The sequence below is a fragment of the Amphibalanus amphitrite genome, unplaced genomic scaffold (genome assembly GCF_019059575.1).
Source record: "Amphibalanus amphitrite isolate SeventyFive unplaced genomic scaffold, NRLGWU_Aamphi_draft 000435F_arrow, whole genome shotgun sequence".
Taxonomy (NCBI): Eukaryota; Metazoa; Arthropoda; class Thecostraca; order Balanomorpha; family Balanidae; genus Amphibalanus; species Amphibalanus amphitrite.
Genome location: NW_024881929.1, coordinates 229564 through 250654, shown reverse-complemented (window position 1 = coordinate 250654; position 21091 = coordinate 229564). Strand labels below are relative to the sequence as shown.

At 50.5% G+C, this 21091-nt stretch overlaps 1 protein-coding gene across 1 annotated transcript in view; it reads left to right on the top strand.

Moving 5' to 3' along the window:
* The first annotated feature begins 556 nt into the window (after positions 1–556).
* The window catches only part of LOC122391390 (glutamate receptor ionotropic, kainate 2-like), a 31940-nt gene continuing 11405 nt past the window's right edge, over positions 557–21091 (top strand). The window contains exons 1-7 of the mRNA XM_043385222.1: positions 557–711; positions 9992–10147; positions 12562–12746; positions 13643–13803; positions 17416–17557; positions 18516–18655; positions 19578–19764. Of these exons, the coding sequence (XP_043241157.1) occupies positions 627–711; positions 9992–10147; positions 12562–12746; positions 13643–13803; positions 17416–17557; positions 18516–18655; positions 19578–19764 (1056 nt within the window). The 5' untranslated portion in view covers positions 557–626. The remainder of the gene's footprint in view (positions 712–9991; positions 10148–12561; positions 12747–13642; positions 13804–17415; positions 17558–18515; positions 18656–19577; positions 19765–21091) is intronic.

Sequence of the window (21091 nt, the reverse complement as noted above, 5' to 3'; positions counted from 1 at the left end):
ATCCCGTGTATCGGTGGCGGTCCCGGTAGCGGTTGCGCTTTATAATTTTTCGCTTCCGCAACTCGCAACTCCGCATTTTTTTTTTTTGCTCGGTAGCCGATCCGTAACTCCGCTTTCAAGAGGGTAGTCCCAAGTTGCGGAGTTGCGGACTGAAGCGGCGCAATACCCAGCTCTGAATTACTTTCTAATTTTTAGAAGAACCACTTCAAAAATGCAGGAGCTATTCAAACTTCGATCGGAAGTCCCAACATATAAATTTTTCTCTATTGGCTCTATTGTCTCGCTGTAGCTATATTGGTTCCCGGATTATATGCCGGTGTTTCGAAAAATGTTGAAATAGACAACATTTTAGCTTTAATTCAGCTTTCTAGGTACCTTGGTTTCAAAATATTCCTGAACACAAATATTCGTTTATGAAGATGGGTGCATTTTTTGCATCAATGGAAACTGTTTGTGTTCTTCCTGCTCCGCCGCTGCGCGCCGCGCCGAGGACCCTCCCTGGCGCCGCGGGTGGGCGGCGGGCTGAGCGGATCGGGCCTGGTGGCAGAGCCGCTCCAGCGCGGCCGGGCGACGGACGGGGACGGACCGGTGTCCGAGCTGACTGCAGGGTCGGCGCTGCCGCGGCCATGCGCTGGCCGCCGCCGCTGCCGCTGCTGCTGCTGCTACTGACGGCTGGGCCAACGGCAGCCGTCCAAAAACAGGTCAAAATCGGTGAGTGTAACTCAAAGCAGTTTCGCTTTAACCCGCGCCCGGCTGGGGGTCCTGGATTTCCACGCCCTGCTGGGGGGGGGGGGGGTGTTTGAACACCCCCCCCCTTGTAACTCGGCTCCTGGGCCACGTAGCGATACGCGGAAGAAGGCGTTCGAAAGAGCGTAAAAAATAATGACGAAATCACTTCGGTCAATTTTTTGGTCGTGTCAAAGGTCAGGTCACCAGAGGTCATTGAAGGCAAAATTTCGCCGATTTTCAGGTCGAATGTCGAAAATTTCCAAGAAGCCTACGCATAACTCGGGAACCAATAGAGCTACAGCGCCGAGGAAAAGTGCATTCGATAGCCCTATTAACGCCCTTTCTGAGTAATTCTCTCAGATTTGACCTAACGTCAACGGTTTTGCCTGCAGGGGGCAAAAACTGCAAAAATAGCCGATTTTTTTTGGAAACAGTTTTTCTGCAATAACTTTTGACCCAAGCCTTGTACGAGCTTACTTTTACCGGCATCGTGTTCCTCTCGTCAAGACGCATCGAATGAACTATAACTTGACCTTGAAAGGTCAACTTGAAAATTTGACCTCAGGTCAAGGTCATGACCTGACCGGAAAGGGTCATGTTGCATATCAGTCGATCCGTATCGTCGAGCTGAACACATATAAGGCGTTTTCGTCGCTCTGGCATGCCTCTATCAAAAGTTATTTGCGAAAAACTGTTAGATACCATTCGTGACCTAAGATGACCTCAGGGCACAAACAAGGGTCACGGACACCATTTTCATGTTTAGTGTGTCTACACCACTTGTAATTCGGTGTTTGGGAGTGTTTATAATGTCTTTCGTCCAAAAGAGGCGCATTTCAATTTTCTCCCATTGACTTATAATGGGGAGGTCGCAAAATTGACCTGACCTTAGGTCATCGATATCAAAATTCTGAGATATACATTTTGTACATGTTATTGCTCTTAGCAATCGCTGAAAGTTTCAAAGCGATCGGTCACTCGGTGTAGCTATGACAGACATTGAAACTTTTTATGAGGTGAGGTCACTTCAAGTGACCTGGTGACCTGACCTTGAATGACCTTGGTCTGAAATTTTCACAACATGTGTAGAATTGATGTATGATAAGGTGTACCAAAAACGGCGGCGCGGAGCGCCGCCGTTTTTGAGATATTCGCGAAAAACCACAGGGGGGGTGTTCAAACACCCCCCCCCCCCAGCAGGGCGCGGGTTAATGAATTACTGCGAATAGTGAAATGCATATCGGTAGTTCTTACATTCTTGGTCCTTATTGGGTTCTAATGTTTGGAAACAAAGTCCGTTACCTTGCAAAGTTGTTCAACAGGGTGCTCATAAGTTCCGTGGCTTGAGCCTTGACGGAAGAATGATTGCTCGCAAGAAGTGTGTATTAAAAATATTTGATTAACCGGTTTTGCAAAGTTGAGAAAAACATGCCCCCCCCCAAATGGTCGCAGAAGCTCATCTGTGATAGATGTCAGTTCAAAATTTGGATGCAATAATGCCATTAGGAATGTTCTTGAATAGTCACTACATTTTATTGCGCTAGTCCCGGTCGATATTTTTTATCTCAACTGTACAAGTAAGAAGTAACAGACCGCCCGTCCGAGCCTGTGTGAAGCCTCATTCCGCACAGTATTTGCATACATACTGTCCTAAATCGACACAGGATATTTTAGCTAGTACAGGAGACCTGTTGTATTATGTGATCCAGCGCAGTTGACGAGACTATGATGACGTTTTTAGTGTCGTATCATCAACAGCGGGCACATTTGCGTCCAATTAATTCACGATCATGTGTGCTGAATCTTGGACGATAAGCAAAGCGATTTCAATGCAAATGGTAAACATAGTTCAAGTTCATGGATATTGCTGTCATACTTGTGACAATGGTAAAAAAGAGGATTCTCAGTGACTGATAAAGCGTGGATCCAGCAGACAGCAGCCCAGCCACAAAGTTGCGCTATATGTATCAAAGTAAAAACTAATTGCGAACAATCCATACGAAATAATCTTATCTATAATACCTACCGTATTGTTCAACTTCCGCCGATTTCAGAAGCGAGAATTGTCAGAACTGACCTCCGTCAATCATTTTTTGGAAGCCATACGATTTTAAGAAGGGATAATGAGTCATGGTTGGCCCAATAGGTATTTAACGCACAAACTTCGAGGTCGACCCGCTTGGTAAGACAGCATCAAAGGAAATGATTTCATAAGGATATGATTTCCGTGAGAACAATGACCACACGCAGGACATAATGCATTCAACTACCTACTCCTAAGTGATTTATTATTCGATTGCTAATCTTAATGTTTAGAAATAAAACAATTAAATGAGAGCCACCGTAAAAAAACAAGCTTCATTCTTGGAATTATTTATTCCTTTGGTTTCTTTCCCAATCAGTATTGATGTCTAGAAGTTAACTCCGAGAGCGCACCAATGAACAGGATAGAGCATTGAGCCTAAACGTTTCAAAGGGTGATTTTGAAATTGTTCGGCGCAGGTCCGCATCAGTTCGAGTGCCCCGTCAGCGGTCTCCGTCCACAACTGTAAATACGCAGCCGGACGGAGCCGGCGCCCGGTGTCCGGCCTGCCGGGCGGTGCGGGGATGACCTGCGTTGTTTTGTCCGGCCGCCATCCGGACCGGGGCTGCGGTGGTGTGTCGTCTCGGCGAGGACGGCCGAGCCCTCAGTTACGGTTCGTTACCAGGCCGGTCACGGCTCCCGGGCGGGTCATTACAATGCCCTGGAGACGGCCCTGCCGCACCGCCGCGCCGCCGCCGCTCGGGACGCTCTCGGCTGCATCGTCGCCTGCCCGGCGGTCGGCGAAAAAAATGTCACGGCCCTGCCTCCCACTCCACACGCACCCTCATTAAGGAGATAAAGTTTATTTTCCGCGGAAATCGTCAGAATTAGATTGTGGCGCGCGGGCGAGGCGCCAGCGTCCAGGCGAGGCGATGAAGTGGGTCGGAGGAGCTGCGGCGGCGCGCGGCGCGCGAAATACACAGATGGACAATAGGCGGCAGCGACCGACGGGGGTGGCGACGGCGCAGGGAGGAGAAAAGGTGGCTGTTTGAGTATCGACACGCTAAGGCTGCCAGAACTGAACAATCTACTGCAGAGCCAAACAAAATGCTAGACACTCTGCTTTTTCGGGAATCACTTATGAAGTATGAATACGAGCCGTAAACAGCAGTTCTTATAATGTATTGGGTTTAAAAGTTCTGCCAATTCCTGAAAGTTTTTGAGCATGTTAAAGGTATCGCTAGATGTCAGGTTTTCGTATTTAATATGCTGAACGTAATAAGAATTGAAGCAAAACAATGACAACTTCAGATACCAGTGAAGCTCTTGCAAACTGCTAACCTATTCATATGGGTAAGTTAAATGGTGTTAGAGACTTGAGTATTCGTAGACAACTCATCAACTTTAGCCTGTTAATTTGAAGAATATTCCTTTAATGAGCGATATGAAATTAATGGTCATTCGCTCGTAGGCCGAATGCCGACTCTCGATGGTTGGGTACGGTGCGGCGGTAAGCGGCTGCTGGAAGCTGAGGGGCCTCATCCAGATGATATATGCTCGAATCATGAGAATTTAAGGCCGTTGAAGCTGCAAACTCGGCTGACGAGTGACTACCAATTACTTAAGAACGACCATTTTAGCATGAGCACAGCTATTCAGTGATTCATTAGTGAAAGCGAAGGAAATTTATTGGGAAACAAGATGTACGTAATATTGGCTAGCGCATGCTACACGAGAAATGAAAAATGAGAATATTACGCTACCAATATGGTACAATATTGACGAGATAAGAAGTCAACAAACGGTAAAATATTCATGGAAATGTTGATAGCATCTGACAAACAAATGTCAAACGAATGTTTTGTTATGGATTAAATTGTGGCCTTTTACATATGTCGCCGCGTAACCATACTCGTATATAATTGATAGGTCATATTCATTGGCACGCGGCAGGTGCCCGACCGGGCGACACACGTATAGCACGGGACCGTGTGCCCCTCCCCCCACCACGTGGTCGTCACGCTCGTGGCACGAGGCATTAGACGGCGCTCAGCCGCGAAACTAGCGCATCTCCGGCGGCGCGGCGGCCGCTCTCTGTTCCGAGCCGTCCGTCCGTCCGAGCTGCCGCCAGCACAACAAGGCCATCACCGGGGCCGTCCAGCGGCCTGCTTACGCAGCTGATGAGGCTCATTTTTGGGCGCGTCGCGTCTCCGCCGTGGCGGGCAGCGGCGCGCCATTGATGAGCGAGACACGGCGGCTCCCGCACGACACACTGCCAGCCTCTTTTGGCGGCGGCAATGGGGCTGTTTTTTTGTGCCGCCCCCGGTCCTCAGCAGTGGTTATGGGGGTCCTCTGTGTGCCCTGTTATTCTGCGCCTAGCCCGAGATGGTTGTGAATAGCCACCACAAATGCCAATAACGTCTCCTGACAACGCCTTTTATACAACTCCGTCCCGAAAACATAAATCGCTCAGTCAGTTTTATTCACACATGTCAGAATAAATTGCTTAGCTCGACATTTGGACAACGCATTGCGCCCTGGCTAAGCGGGCGTATAACGTATCAGGTAGAAAAACGTGCCGTGCATACAGGCTTCTGAGAGTGTCTGACAAATTGTGAAATCGATCTTGCGCGGGTCGTTGGCGTCGCCCCGTACAAAGGAGAGGCCTGTCGGCGGCACAATGGCGATCGCGACGGAGCGCGACGTATATCAACCCCAGCGACGAACGGAGGAAAAGCGGAGCTGACCTCCTGCTCGTCTCTGAGTAATTTTGTCTCACCTATTTGGCATTGTGCAATGTTGAGAATAAATGAAAAGCAAGTGAATAATCTATAGTGATTTTGTATGCCTATGCAATTATATACAATACAATCTCAATGTCAGTTTAGTCACTTCAGTTTCACTTTTAGCTTCAAAGCTTTTGTTCCATTCCATTTTATGATATAGGGCAAACAAGTCAGTTGCGTCTATCTTTGATTCACGAATTTGGCATTCTATCGCTTTTTGGGTTGGCTGCTGTTCAGATTTTTGATAGCTTGGAGCAGTTTCCATCTGTGGTAGATGTTCCCTATTTCCGTCCCAGAATCTACCATCTTGGCGCGCGGTGCCGGTGCCCGTGGGCACACTGTCTGTCCAACCGACATCGGAGTTCGCGGCTGCTTTTTAGCCATCAACGCGCCTCATCGGCGGGCTGGAGAGGAGATGGAGCGAGAGAAAAGGATAGAGATAGAGAGAGCGCCAAACCTCTTCCGCCAGAGATGGCTTAGGTGCCGCACAAATTCCGGCACGCACAACGCGGGGAAATTAAATTTTTATGGTCCTTATTCGGACGGGACCGTGGGCGCGCGGCAGTGCCAGGCCGGCCGCAGTCGGGGGCGGTTTATAAAACGGTGCCGGCTTCGATCGCGCGGTGATCTGTGGGACCGCCGAGTGCGGCCGCCGCGGCGAGGGGAGCCGACGGGCCGGCCGGCCGGCGGCTATATCGACTGGTGGCCGGCGGCCCCCGCGGCGATGGAGATGACACGCCGTCGGGGACGCGCGCCTCGCACCGGGGGCGTCCCTCTGCTCTCGAACTGTTTCTGGAGCCGGTCCAGCCGCCGGCGCGGACACAAGTGCACTGTCGGGGGGAGGGGGGGGGGGTATCTGGGGAAACGGACGGAAACCGTGGGTGGATGACGAGGGAATGTCGGCGGAATCAGATCGGATAGCCTGGTTGGATTGCTAGAATAAATTTGAAAAGCTTATGTCAGATCTCAGTGTTAGGTACAGATACAATATCAATCAACATTTGTGAGCTATATGGACTTCGTAGACAGGTTTACTTCATAAATATTAGTTATAGCCTATAGGCATGATTTCGTCGTTTTCATCTGGACCAGCGAACAAATAAGCATTGTTGACAAATGAATGGTGCTAGGCTCACCAGTAAGCTGTTCCCAACACTCAGCGATAAGTAACGTTTAGGCCATGTAAGGAGCGATAAACGCCTATTCCTCTCTGATGACAACGATAGATCACCGAATCACTGGATCGAAAGGGCAAAATAAAGAAAAGACTGCCAGAATTAGGATTGCGTGATTATTTTTATTGATTGTGTAATGCATATTACGTTCTCTCGATGATCAATATGAACGTTACCTTGATAATTTTTCCGTTTTTGTTACAAACGCAAGGAGTGTAGAGTCTACACTTCTGCTAAAGTAACACTTATATTCGTAAACCGAAAACTGCCGCCGTTTAGCACAATGCTGTACCGCAGGGCATGGGAGTCCGGCGGCACAGTATCATTCCAGGCGCGCTACAAGTAGAGACATCTAGCGGCAAAACTTCGTACTGTAGCCGCTGCAGAGTGCACTTGGTATACCGGCTACACTACAAAACTTTGCCGTTAGATGTCTCTACTTGTAGGGCTCCTGGAAGGATACTGTGCCGCCAGATTCGCGTGCCCTGCGGTATAGCGTCTACCGGCTGCAATACAAAACTTTGCCGCTAGATGTCTCTACTTGTAGCGCGCCTGGAATGATACTGTGCCGCCAGACTCGCGTGCCCTGCGGTACAGCATTGTGCTAAACTGCTGCAGTCTTCGGCTTACGAATGACCATGGAGAACAGTGTGAAGCAAAAGATCATCTTCCAATAAATGCAATGCCTAATACCTAACCATGCATTGCGATTTGCAAACATTAAAGAATAAGAAACAAGCCAGCAGCCTGCAATATGCCTTACAGTAGTGATCCACTTTCATGGGTTAAATATTCAGGACAGCGCAAATCCAACTCAGAACTAATGTGGAGTCATTCAACCGCACCTCGATGACATGCAGAATCGCAGATACAACAGAAACATACCTTAGCGTATTGCGAGAAGGTTATCAGTGATCGGCTTTTTTACACCTTCACAATCACGGTCCATCACACCCTCACACTGCTTCATAAGGTCCGTCAGACTGGGCAGCCCGAGTCTCTGGCTGCTCGGTTCTTCACGAACCGCGAACGGCCCAACCATGTGCGCAGCACTCGCAGTGACAACCTGCTGAGTCTCCCTGACATACGCGGCACGGCGGCGGGAAAGCGGCAGTTTACATACCGTGCCGCAGAGCTGTACAATGCTCTCCCCGCCGCCTTTACTGATCTGACCGTCACCGAGTTTAGAAACCAGCTGAAACGTCGACTGACGTCTGGTGCGGACGAAGTGTGATATGTATGTATATGTATGTGCATTGTGTTGTGCGCTTTTATCGTGATTTTTAAGCATTTTTTATGTCATAGCATGATGTTCTTTTACCCACTTCATCACCATCTTTTATTGACTCAGTGCCAAGAATAGCCTCTTTGACTTCGGTCATAGATAGGGGACGGCCACTACGAAGTAAATAAATAAATAAATAAATAAATAAACACGGATCCCTATCACAAAGCTCTTCTAAATTGTATCACATACCTCTAATTTCTGCTGCGAACGTCAGCGCGTTCGGCGACAGTCTCTCGGCCCAGCTATCGGGTCGCTAATTTGGCGGAGAAAATTGGCCAGAGTAGCGCGGCAGGGGGTCGACCGCCACGCTCGACTGGCCACAGTTAACGGTGGACCAGCGACGGGCCGCTGAGTTGGTGATTGATCATCCACCGGCCGACCCGTTCTGTACCGGCGCCCGCCCCGGGATGGGCCGGTGGATGAGACAGCCACCCTCCACCACTGCCGCCGCCACCGCCGCCGCCGCCGCCGCTCCGCCGCCGCCTCCGCCATCAGCGTCCTACACCGCTGGGACCAGGAGGCTGTCACTTTGTCAAGATTTCGCCCCGGGGAGAGAGTCGGCGACATCAAAAGCGTGTCCGCTCTCCACGTCTCTCTGATATGGTCAGGAAGAAATGCTCGCGAAAAGATTCGATGAATGCCTTTCAGAATTCATAAAGGAATTCATATTAGTCGACATTGTAGAAAAGCGGAAAGGAGGGTTTATGAATGCAATAAAACTAGCGGATTTTATCTGACAAGGAAGAAATTCAGGGGGAAAATTGGCATTTTCTGCACTACCAGAATACCGACCATGAGTTATAGACATTATTTGATAATCTCTACGATTCATTTTTTAGCTGACGCCTGACACCAAATCAGAAAATTTGTACGACCGATACCAACCTGCCTTACCTACATAAAAAGCTGTAGTTGCATGGAAATCGGCGATTGCTTTTTGATTCAATGTGCTTAGATACAAAAGGCCTATGCAAGTAAAACACTAATGGGACCAGAAAACTCTTGGCATAAGGTTCCAATAACGAACTCATTTTTACTTTTGCTACCAGACGAAATATGGATGTCCTACGGGACTGTAACGAGAGCCAAATTCTGTCATTTGCCGTTCATCAACTAAAAGAGCTTTCATCGCTGTGAAGTACAGTATCAATCTGTGCGAGATTTCGGGCTGATTTCCTGTTAGAATGGACATTGTCCAGTTTAAGATATACGGCTGCCACTACCCTGTCAGTTTCTGAATGATGTCTTCTGAGAAAATATCGTGATCGCCACATTATTTCTCTCAAGTGCTCTCGTTGCTTCTGATAGAGTTCAATGGCGTCCGAGAGAACATTTTAGGTTGATGTCAGAATGCTACCCAAAAGGTAAAACAAAACGCACCATTTACAACCCCTTTATTTGTAATTCGTATTCGTTTCTGGCTACACTGAGGTCAAAAATTGTCAAAAATCAAACAAGACAACTTAATAAAGCCGAAATATTTGATTTCTATCTTTTTACCTCAGTGTAGCACGAAACGCACACGAATTACAATTATTTACCTGAGGAAGATTAGCAACGACACTTCGTCAATACCTCTATACTTGTGCTTCGTCCACGGCCTGCCCTTTGCGCATTTTGTATAATTATACTTTTCCGGTTCACAGTTTATCTGACAATGTCCGTTCTCTTCTAAGAACTCGTAAGTCTCACACTGCCTGTCCTGATCGCACTTTGTCTGACACTTCCCTGTCCTGTTCGCAGTGAATCTCACACTGCCTGTCCTGTCCACAGTGGGTGTGACACTGACAGTTCCCATGTGCGAGGTCGCAGTTTGTCTGACATTTCCTGTCCTGTCCTCAGTTTGTCTGACATCCTGTCCTTTTCGCAGCTTGTCTGACACCCTATCATGTCCGTAGTTTGTCTAACAGTTCCTGTGTCCTGTCCGCAGTAGGTCTGACACAGCTTGTCCTCTCCGCAGTTTGTCTGACACAGCCTGTTTCATCCGCAGTGGGTCTGTTCGACTCTGGCAGCGCTCGCCAGGCCGCCGCCTTTCGTTACGCCGTGGATCGGGTGAATGCCGATCCCACGGTACTGCCCAATGTCCGGCTGGTGGCCAGCATTCAGAGGATACCGCTACTGGACAGCTTCCAGGCGTCCAAACGAGGTGAGACCTAGCAGCAGCGAGCACAAGTGCGTTCATAAAAACATGACAGTCTCGACGCGTTTGTCTTGGCTGTTTTAGTGAGTAGGATTCGCATTTCGAAGCTTGTTGGGAGAGGGAGAGGAGAGTTGAATATATTCACGGCTTCCAACGCTTGTTCGACATAGTGACAGTCCCATTTCAGCCCGCTAGGCTGCCTCATACTTACCTTCATATGGGCATCGCTCTCTGCACAGCTGATGCTATGAATGTGACATGATCAAAATGAACTCTGAAGGTAGATGTATAATAAATAGGTAGATGTAGGTAGATGTAAGATGTAAGAATAAATAGGTAGATGTAAGTTGGAAGTAACTGACGCCAATTATTGATGCAAATTATTATATTCTGGTAAGTGGTAATAGTTCGCAGTTCAATGAACTGTGAAAGGTCATTTGCATAACAATTTAAACTAAATGAGGCTACTTATGCAATATACGTGAGATGATGTTTTTCGTACTCCAGCGTAAATGGGTAGCCATTCGGCTTCCACGGTTGACAGTGATACAACACCTAAGAATTATGCAATATACCAACGATACATTACAAACACAGTCACCAAACAATATTTCGTAATAACATTTCGGATCTTTAATCTCCGTACCTATGTTTATAGTCATTTACGCCAGTTATTGCACTCCTTACATTGACTGACCGACAATATTGACATCATCCATCACTGCCAGCGATATCCGCGGCGCCGTCTGCTCACCGTTCATCTCCATCCCACCTGACACGTATGTGGCGCCGCTCTGTGGCCGGCCTGTGTGTGGGGCGCCCCGAGATGACCCCCTGCCGGTGGGCGCCGACGCCCCGACGGCAGGGGCGCCGACCGAGCGTCTCTCGGTGCGCCGCTCATTTCCGCAGTGTCGATAGGACGGAGGGGAGGGGCAGGGATAAGGGACGGAACGGTGACCAGGGATGATCAGGGAGATCAAGGATGGAGAGGAGATGCAGAGACCAGGAACGGATGGCCAGGGACAGGGATCAGGAGCGGAGGGGCAGGGATCAGGAACAGAAGGGAGGAAGCAAAGTCACAGGCAATGCTAACATTGCAACAGAAATAGATTAATGAGCCATCGCAGTTTGTCAGTTAGGAACAAACAAGCTATACAGCCCAACGACGAAAACATGCCAACATTCATCCATACTTCATACAATTACACATCATACAATTACCATACGCACATCACCACTCGTATGCCACTGGTAAATACATGGCCCGTGCAGCGGCCCGCGCCATATGGCGCCACTGCGCCACGACCGCCGCGCTGGTCGCTGCGCCATGTCAGGCAGATTAATGGGGAATCGTCCCATCACATCAGGCAGTGGCGCTGGTGAGGCGCGCCGGCCGTGGTGTCTGGTGTGGCGATACTCTCCCACGCCCCCCCCCCCCTGTGTTGCCCGCGCGCAGCCCAGTCACGACGGCCGAGTGGTGTCTGCCTGCCGGGACCGGTCAGCACACACTGGCCATGGAATACGAGCGGGGCCGGGGCCTGATGAGAGTGGAATGGGGAAGAGTGGTAGCATGGCGCACTTTATGGAAGTGGAAGGAACTGGCTGGTGGACGTGGGGACATGTGATAGCTCTCTGCACTTTGCTTACGAGATAAGCACAATATGGCGCCTGAGGGAAGTCAATAGTTCGCCCATCTTTTGCGTTTCTTATTCATTATGTATTTCTGAGAAATAAAATTTGTAAAGAAAAAATGTAAGCATCACCCATCATACGCTGGCACATTACTTATAAAAAATAAAACGCATTTTATAGTTTTCCGCTTTCATGATTCCTGCAGATCTCTCGATGAACTTCTTGCAGCTCAGTATTTATGTCCACACATAACTTTTTTCCGTAAGGGGATTATTCAGTCGAAAGCTGTATGAATGCCCGTTTCCCGTTTGAGTTTACTTAGCGGCGGCATGACACTCACAAATGGCCGAGCTGGTCTATATGGCCTCCTACGGCCGACCGTCAAAGGAACTGCCATCCACTCAGCCAGAGCGGAGCCATCTGTTACGCCAGTCACCAGCTGCTGCATGCCAAGTGAATCGTGACCCTTGGTCTGGCACAGCCGAGTTCTAAGCCAGACTTCATCTCGAACCGACAACAGTGGGACACTTACGCCTGACGCTGGTGGTCGTTTTAAATATTAACTGCTCCGATAACGACAAGTGCTGGGATAAAATGCCGGTTCATTTTATCTTACCTATGGGTCCAGATTCTGGTCCCTCAATCTTCGGTCATACAGGTATTTGCCATGACCAGAGCAAAAACACACCACGATCGGCGTATTTGTATTTCTCTATCTCACAGCACTCCGAGCACAGCTTCGTTTCTACTTCACGCCACTGACTAGTCCACCTGCCTCCGTTCGGCAGTGTGCGCTCTGATGGAGCAGGGCGTGGCGGCCATATTCGGGCCGCAGACCGCCTCCACATCAGCGCACGTGCAGAGCATCTGCGACGCCATGGAGATGCCGCACATCGAGACACGCTGGGACTACCGGCTCAAGCGGGACGACTACTCGGTCAACGTCCATCCGCACCCTGCCTCACTCAGCAAGGTACGGGGCGGGGTATGAAGGCACGCCTGCAATATCGTGCCAGCAGATACTACTTGTTATCAGACCATCACTTGTTGGTTTAACTGACTTGAAACATCATAACCTAGTCAATTGCAGAATGGTATGCGAAGAAGGTCCGTGACTATATATTTGTACCCAGATCAGTTGTGAGCTAGGTATACTATTCGTATGCCATTTAGCTCATTTCTTTCTATTTCTATGATATGGCATCAGGGGTTCACGGTTCACAGCTGTACGCGCACATTTTCACATCATCAGTGTCAGCTTAGTCCGTGTCGGATATCATGCCTCAATCTTCCCGGTATATGATGAATTATCATCTTGGCTCCTCACTCCTCAGCCTTCATCCGTTCAGACAGAGGTCAGAGACCGACTGTCCGTTTTGCCTCCTCGCCAAATCTTCTGTGATGTCATTTATCTTGGGAAAGCTACGGACCCAATGCGACCTTAACGCTCCATTAACCGGTTTATTAATGATTTGAAAGGTGTTGGCCAGATCTGACTTTCCGTAACTCAGGTCTAGCTAGCGCTGGATCTGGCTGTGGCACTAAATAACATCTTCAAAGCCATTATTGATTTTAGAAATATATCACCTAAGCGCATTGATCCCATAAAAGTGCATCCAAGTAACTACCTAGCTCTTTTGCTTGACGATTTTTCTAAGGCAGTCATATAATTGTATTATTTCCACACCGCTAAGTACCTCTCCCATGACACTAAAACGCATTTCCATGCCACAAGTCCTTCATGCCGTGTGCCCCACTAATACCTTTCATTCCTCACGGCCCATGTTTTATCCCGGTGATGCATAATACCACTATACACTTCGCTCGCTCTACCAGTGACGTCACTAACTTGTCAGTATTCCTTTCCAGGCGTACGAATCCCTGATCCGCTACTGGAACTGGAAGACGTTCACGGTCATCTACGAGGACATCGACGGCTTGGTGCGGCTGCAGGAGGTGCTGAAGGCGCCCTCCTCCTCCGAGTTCAAGATCACACTGCGGCAGCTGCCGGCCGACTCCACCGACTACCGGTGAGGGGGGAGAGAAGGAGAGAGAGGGGGAGGAGGGAGAGAGAGGGAGAGAGAGAGAGAGAGAGAGAGAGAGAGAGAGAGAGAGAGAGAGAGAGAGAGAGAGAGAGAGAGAGAGAGGATGGGGAATGATAGAAGAAGCTAATAGGCTATCCTCGAACAAAGCAAAGCTAGGGGCGAGATACGAATCAAGACGAGAAACACTAGTAATTGGCCTGCCATGCTTGACGCTTGTCCTCCAGGGACCGGGGACTTCTCCACGCGATTGCTACTGTCCAAACAGCTTTTGGTCTTCAACCAATGTAATAAATGACACTCGTTAGGCAGAGTGATTTACTTTGTAGTTATTTTGAAGTTATTTTGTAGTTATTTTGAAGAGTGAATAATCACAACTACTTTTTGTAACATGATTGAGATAGGCATTTGATACCTACCATTGATCGGTACGGTCCGTTTCTTCGCTCCTGAACGCTGTTACAATTTTCAGGAACGTAGAAGCGAAATCGTTGCAGTTTAAAAATGCAATTATAATCAAGTCACGTCTGCTACATTGGTGGTTCGATCCGTTAGAATTAGCGACATTTCCCCACTCTTCTACTCCTCCGGTATTTTCAATAAGGTACCTACCTGATCCATGCCTCCTACTTTAGGTTTTCCTATCGGGCTGGTCTAGGGACTAATAATCAGCTTTTCCTCTGGGAGGAGAAAAGTGAAAAGTGGAATTTTTGCACTCTTGTAAAAATAGGTGCACATATAGCTAACTCCTTACCTAATCCAGCATTCGATCGCTTAGGTATGTAGATCCTAGAACGAAGTATTCGATAACTTTTGCGCGTTTACTCTTGGAATCCAATAATGTTAAATATGGGATAATCTAATCCATCATCTACCCTGAACTTGAACTAGCCCTTTGACCTACACCAACAAATTTGGCTGGGTTCCTTAGATTCTTTTTCATGTCAACAATTCTCGGTATAGGCGCTTGGATCATATACGATCAGGGGCAAAAATGGGCACTGAGTTCGTATAGCTTCATGCTCCTGTAGTGTAACAGAAACAGTTTCTGGTGCTTACGATATCATATTCTGTCAGCACCACTTGACCTGAAAAGTCCGCCGTTTATAATAGAGTGGCAGCGTCACCACTTTGTATTTATGAGATCAGCGAAACATTTGTCATCTCTTGACGAAAATGTTGCCTCCGATTCAGCAACAATTGAAGCTCCGAGCATAGCTGCTAAATGGAGATAGCTTTGTCGTTTATTATAGTTCACGGACAAAGAGATGAGTGGCTGCAGTATGAAATGACAAATGTCGTTGATAGGTTAATGGAATAGCTGTACTGCTAATACGTGTAGCTAACGAAGCTACCGTAAACGTTAACCAAACTAACGTCAATTTGGTATTTATTTTTCATTTTTAAAAGTGGCTATAAGGGATAACCTCATACGCCACTTTGTCTGCGTCTATCGGGCGGTCCGAACTTTGCGTCTCTCCCCCTCCCCCCCCCGCCGATGCAGGTGGCGCGGCAGCTCGGGCTATGCCCCTCCCCCCAATACAGCTGGCGGTGCGAGCTGTGTCCCCTGCACAGTCGGCGGTGCGGGCTGGCGTCCCTGATCCAGTCGCCGGTGCCGGCCCCTGCAGATACACTGATGTTGTTGGCTCCGGCTGCGTTCTCTGCTATACTCGTAATTGCTGACTCTGTCCCCTGATACAGTCGCCGGCCCCTGAAACAGTCGCCGGCTCCGGCCCCTGATACAGTCGCCGGCGGCACGAGCTATGTCCTCTGATACAGCTGGTGATCCAAGCCATGCGCCCCTGATACAGCCGGCAACGCGAGCCGTGCACCCCTGATACAAGTCTCCGGCTCCGGTCTGCCCCTGATACAGTCGCCGGCTCCAGCCCCTGATACAGTTGCCGGCGGTGCGAGACGGCGTCTGTTCCGGCGCCGCGGCCATCGCTCAACGAGCACCGGAGATGAGCGGCGGCGCCACCGCGCTCAGCGGGGTACGCCCCTGGGACTGGACGGCGCGACGCCGACCGGCTGAGGGCTGGCGAGGGCTGCTGAGGGCTGCTGAGGGCTGCTGAGGGCTGCTGAGGGCTGCTGAGGGCTGGCGAGGGGTGCTGAGGGGTGCTGAGGGCTGCTAAGGGCTGGCGAGGGGTGCTGAGGGCTGGCGAGGGATGCTGAGGGGTGCTGAGGGCTGCTGAGGGCTGGCGAGGGCTGCGAGGGGTGCTGAGGGCTGGCGAGGGGTGCTGAGGGCTGCTGAGGGCTGGCGAGGGCTGCGAGGGGTGCTGAGGGCTGCTGAGGGGTGCTGAGGGCTGCTGAGGGCTGGCGAGGGGTGCTGAGGGCTGCTGAGGGCTGCTGAGGGCTGACGAGGGCTGGCGAGGGGTACTGAGGGGTGCTGAGGGCTGCGCTACTGCATGGTACATTCACATCTATGGCTATTGGCGCAGCAGTATACAGCACTATACAAGCTGTTGAGAGAATTTTTACCTACAGATCGTGTGAAGGCACAAGTGCATTGACCACATTATTGCTTACTTTGCCAGAGAATGTTGGACACATACCTAACAGATAAACCCCTCAGAAGACAGCGCGTCACCTGACACCACAGCATTGTAAGAAACTCCTAAACATTAGACATGTCTGTCACGATGTCCAACATGACCGTTGTTACGAGCATGCAAGCAAAAGCTATCACAGGTCGATAAGGCAACCACAGAACAACTGTGGGATCGGATATCATTAACCGACGAAAGACACGGGACCACGCCGTTGCCCTCCACTCATCGGCGTGTCATATCGCAGAACGATGTGATGAGCCATGACTCGATCCATGTGACGATGCACGATTGAGCGCATTCTCATCTTGCCAAACGATGCCAATGCCAAACGATGGTAGCCGCAGGCGTGAGTGCTACGTGCAGCCGTCCTTACATACTAACAGCTCGATAAATATAACGATGCTTTCTAAGATAGTCCTAAAACAACAGACTGTAAGCGAAAATGTGCAGCATTAGGATTACTGACGCAATAACTTAATTACCGATACAGGACCGCCTCGATTCATGCATATGGATCAGTTTTTTGCCTCCCGCGCACCCGGCCAGGACAGCCCAGTGTATTGCGATAATCCGTCTTGCGTGGGCGTGGACAACCTCCCCAGGGCCGGGGCCATGCTGTGTGGCTGGCAGCAGTGCATTATCGCTCTCTGTATTAGGATGTCAGCAAGAATAAACAATTGTAGTCCCATCACCGACACGTTGTATTTTTTTTTTACCCCATCAGCATAAATGGTTCTCGGTCCGATACAAAAGAGTAATATCCCACCCATTTGTTTTGTCAACACTTTTTACAATAACCCATACTAATTGCTATGTTTAAGCCTAATTGCCAGCTAACTTACTGTCAAGTTTCCCCAGTGAAGCCTACATGATCTCCATAGTAACGCTACCGAGACTTGTCGGACTCGTGTCTCTGTGCCAGAGCGCCGCGCGCGCTGGGAGGGCCGGGGGGGGGGGCAGTGGTGCTCGACAGTGCCGAAGTTACGCTGATCGAGTGTCTTCGCTCCGTCCCCTCCGGCGCGGCACGACAACTTTTCTGGCTGCGCTCCAGGCCGCTGCTCAAGAGGATCAAGAAGAGCGGCAACACGCGGATCGTGCTCGACTGCCGGCTGCTGGTGTTGCGTCCGATCCTGGACCAGGCGCTGGAGATCGGCATGATGAACCAGTACTTCAGCTACCTCATCACCTCGCTGGTGAGATGTGGGCGATTCAACAATCTCTTCCTGTGGGACTCGGGCAGTAGTTTGAGCGACACTTTGGTAAGCAGTAGTTCATCCTTTCTGCGTGGGTAGTGTTATGGCGAGGAATGGGACGGCGTGTTCGATTACTTCTGCACTGAGGCATGTAAACGGCTGTTTACACGGCGTTTTTGGAGTGATTGCCATTTTACACGGTTTACTTTCACTGACAATGATTAAGTTCAATGGCGGCAAGTGTTCGGTCGCCCCAGAGTTCTGCTGATGGAGTGGTGTGGTCGTCTGGTGTTTTCAGTTTTGTCATCCACCACGCATTGTATCTGCTCATATTCCCCTTAGTGATAATGCTAAAAGGCATCTCAGCCGTCTGCCTTTCCAATAAGCATCAGTGCGGACACCACCTACCCGACACCAGCACCATCGCCGCACCACGCGCACGTGTTCTCATCTGTTCCATCGTTCGTGTCTCTGCTGGCGACCGACCATTTGTTCTGACGTCACCATGGCGACCCGGCGCCGGCAGCGGCGGCAGGAGCGGCAGCGCGGCGGTCCGACGCCGGTGGCCGCGCCGCCGCCCCTGCCCGACCCCTGTCGGCGCCGCCACCCTGTCCCGAGATTGATGACGCTAATGCCCTGTGTCGCCACTGCCGCCCGGCCGGATAGAGAGACGAAGCGGGCAAAAGGAGAGACCGGCGGCACAAGTCACCACCTCAGAGACGGTGGCCCTATTCATTCTGCGCTACCGCCACGCTCGACGTCATATTGTGATCAATCACAGTCAATTCGAGCGCAGTTATAGCTTGGGAAGTTAGCTTTGCTACATGAGACGAGGATACTGTGTAAGTGTGTACACTGTACAGTGCTGATCATACACAATCCCTATCTCAAACACGTTCTGTCGGAGACGTCTGACTCTGCACATACATGGTCCCCCCGTCGAATTGCCGTTCTACAGGACGTGCACAGTGTTGACCTGGAGGCATTCCGCCACCTGGGCACCAACATCACGGCCCTGCGGCTGGTGGACCCGGCGCAGGCTGTGGCCTCCGACCTGCTCCAGGACTGGCTGCAGGACCCCCTGCCCGCGCACAACGGGTGGCCGACCCTGCTGCCGACCGGCCAGCGACCCGGCGGCCAGGTGAGACATCTGACCGACCAGCGACCGGGGTTAGGTAAGACATCTGACCGATCAGTGAGGTAAGACATCTGACTGGCCAGCGACCCGGCGGCCAGGTGAGACATCTGACCGACCAGCGACCCGGCGGCCAGGTGAAACATCTGACCGACCAGAGACCGCGGTTAGGTAAAACATCTGACCGGCCAGCGACCCGGCGGCCAGGTGAGACATCTGACCGATCAGAGACCGAGGTAAGGTAAGACATCTGACCGACCAGTGAGGTAAGACATCTGACCGATCAGTGAGGTAAGATATCTGACCGATCAGTGAGGTAAGACATCTGACTGGCCAGCGACCCGGCGGCCAGGTGAGACATCTGACCGGCCAGCGACCGGGGGGGGGTTGGTATGACATCTGATCGGCCACCGACCTGGGGACGGAGCAGGGGCTTGTGGCCGACCCACTACACTCCCTGCACCAGCGAACGTGTTGGACAAACTAAGAGACCTGCTGCTCACTAGCCCCACAGGAGAAGTTGAAAATACCTTAAAATGCGAAAACTTCGCTGCCTATCCGATAGGATTCTAATAAACTATACGAGCAAAAAAACTTGTTAACAGCTGGCTGCTGATACCTAGCTATTTATTTGTAAATAATAATCATTTCGTGACAAGTGTCGTCTTTGTTTCAGCCCCCACCGCCAATATTTAGTGGCAGCCACTTGAACCTATCCAGCATTTTGGTGAGTACTTGGTAACGATACCAACCATAGCTAAAGTAGACATTCGAAAAGTATTAGCAAAAAGTGCTATAAAGTTAGAAAGACTGCGCTTTTCATGGCTGAAATGCCTCAATAGCAGGAAATGTGATTTACGTATTTAGTAACGTAATTGATATGAGCTATGTAGCGATGCATCTCAATATCCTGCCGTTCTTTCAGACGGAGACGGCTCTGATGTATGACGCCGTTCGGGTGTTTGCGCACGCCCTACACGCCTTTAACGAGAAGCTGACGGTGCGTCCGCTGAGCTGCCAGGCGGAGAACAGCTGGGCCGAGGGCAACTCACTGGTCAACTTCATCAAACTGGTCAGTGAATGTGCACCTGTCTGCCTGCATGATTTTTTATAAAAGAGGACCGGTACATATTAAGTTACCATAGATAGATATTTCATACGATTTATTCAATGCAAATAAAAAACGATACTGATCTTAGATCAACCTTCATCAAATAAAAAGAGTAGCACAATATAGCGACGCGAAGCCTCCATAGTTAATGCGTCACCCATTCAGTTTCTATTGCTTTTGGAATTTGGATGATTGGTTTTTGCCCTTGTTGGATAACTCCGGCCCCGTGCCCTCCGCCGGTCTGTCGGCAAATTTCCGTCCCTCCGCCGCAGATTGCATTTCCCGTGCGTCCCACACGCAGCGCGGCGAGACGATTGAGCTGGTTAGCAGTCCCGCGGCGCGGCGTGCCACCGACCCCGTGAAAACCGGGTGATTGGAGCAGCCGGGCTGGTGAGGGGCTGGCTGTCGCAAAGAGAAAGCAGACGGTTTTGACGACTGTAACAGCGCTAGAGCGGGTCCCAGCTGGGAAATAAGACAGCTCAGACCAGCCGCACTGCAATGGATCAACGTCAGTCTGTCTTGGTTTTGGAGCCATCTCGGTGCCAAATGAGGAGCAGTGGGACGTAAGGCTGTAGTAATTACGATCGGTCGCGGCCGCAGCTGCCGGCGGAGGGGCCGTCCCCGGCCGGCCACCGGCTGCGTCTGAGCGCTGCCGCCCGGGCCGGGAGGCTGGCCACAGCGGGCCGCCGGGAGCTGCCGCCCAGCCGGGAGGCCGACCACCGGCTGCGTCTGAGCGCTGCCGCCCGGGCCGGGAGGCCGACCACAGCGGGCCGCCGAGAGCTGAGCGTCATCAGCGCCGCCTGATGACAATCCCGACACCATCAGGGTCATCAGCTGACGCCGGAACGCGCGATATCGCCGGCCGAACCGGCCCGACCCCAGATCGGTCCGAATCGACCCCGGATCGGCCCGGATCAATTCCGGATCGGTCCGGAAAACACCCAAACTCAGGCTCGTCATTGATTTAAGACGTGATTCAGATAAAGCAAATCCTCAGCAGACAGGCAGCTGACAACCGAATGGTTGTTATGGTTGTAATGGTTGTTATGTAACGCTAACATGGTTTAAGTGCCAAAAACCAAACTAACCGGGGAATTTGAGGAGAAGGGAGAGAGTGAGACAGAGCAAACGTTGTAATGTAAGTACCAAATTGTTTATGTAGCTGACGTATCTTCCTAGCAGTGAACGAGATGCATGTGGGTATATAGTCAACACTCATCATCTTTTATTGCAAACGTGTTGTGGATTTTTATCGTTTAGCGGGCCCCATCGTCTCTCAAGCAAATTT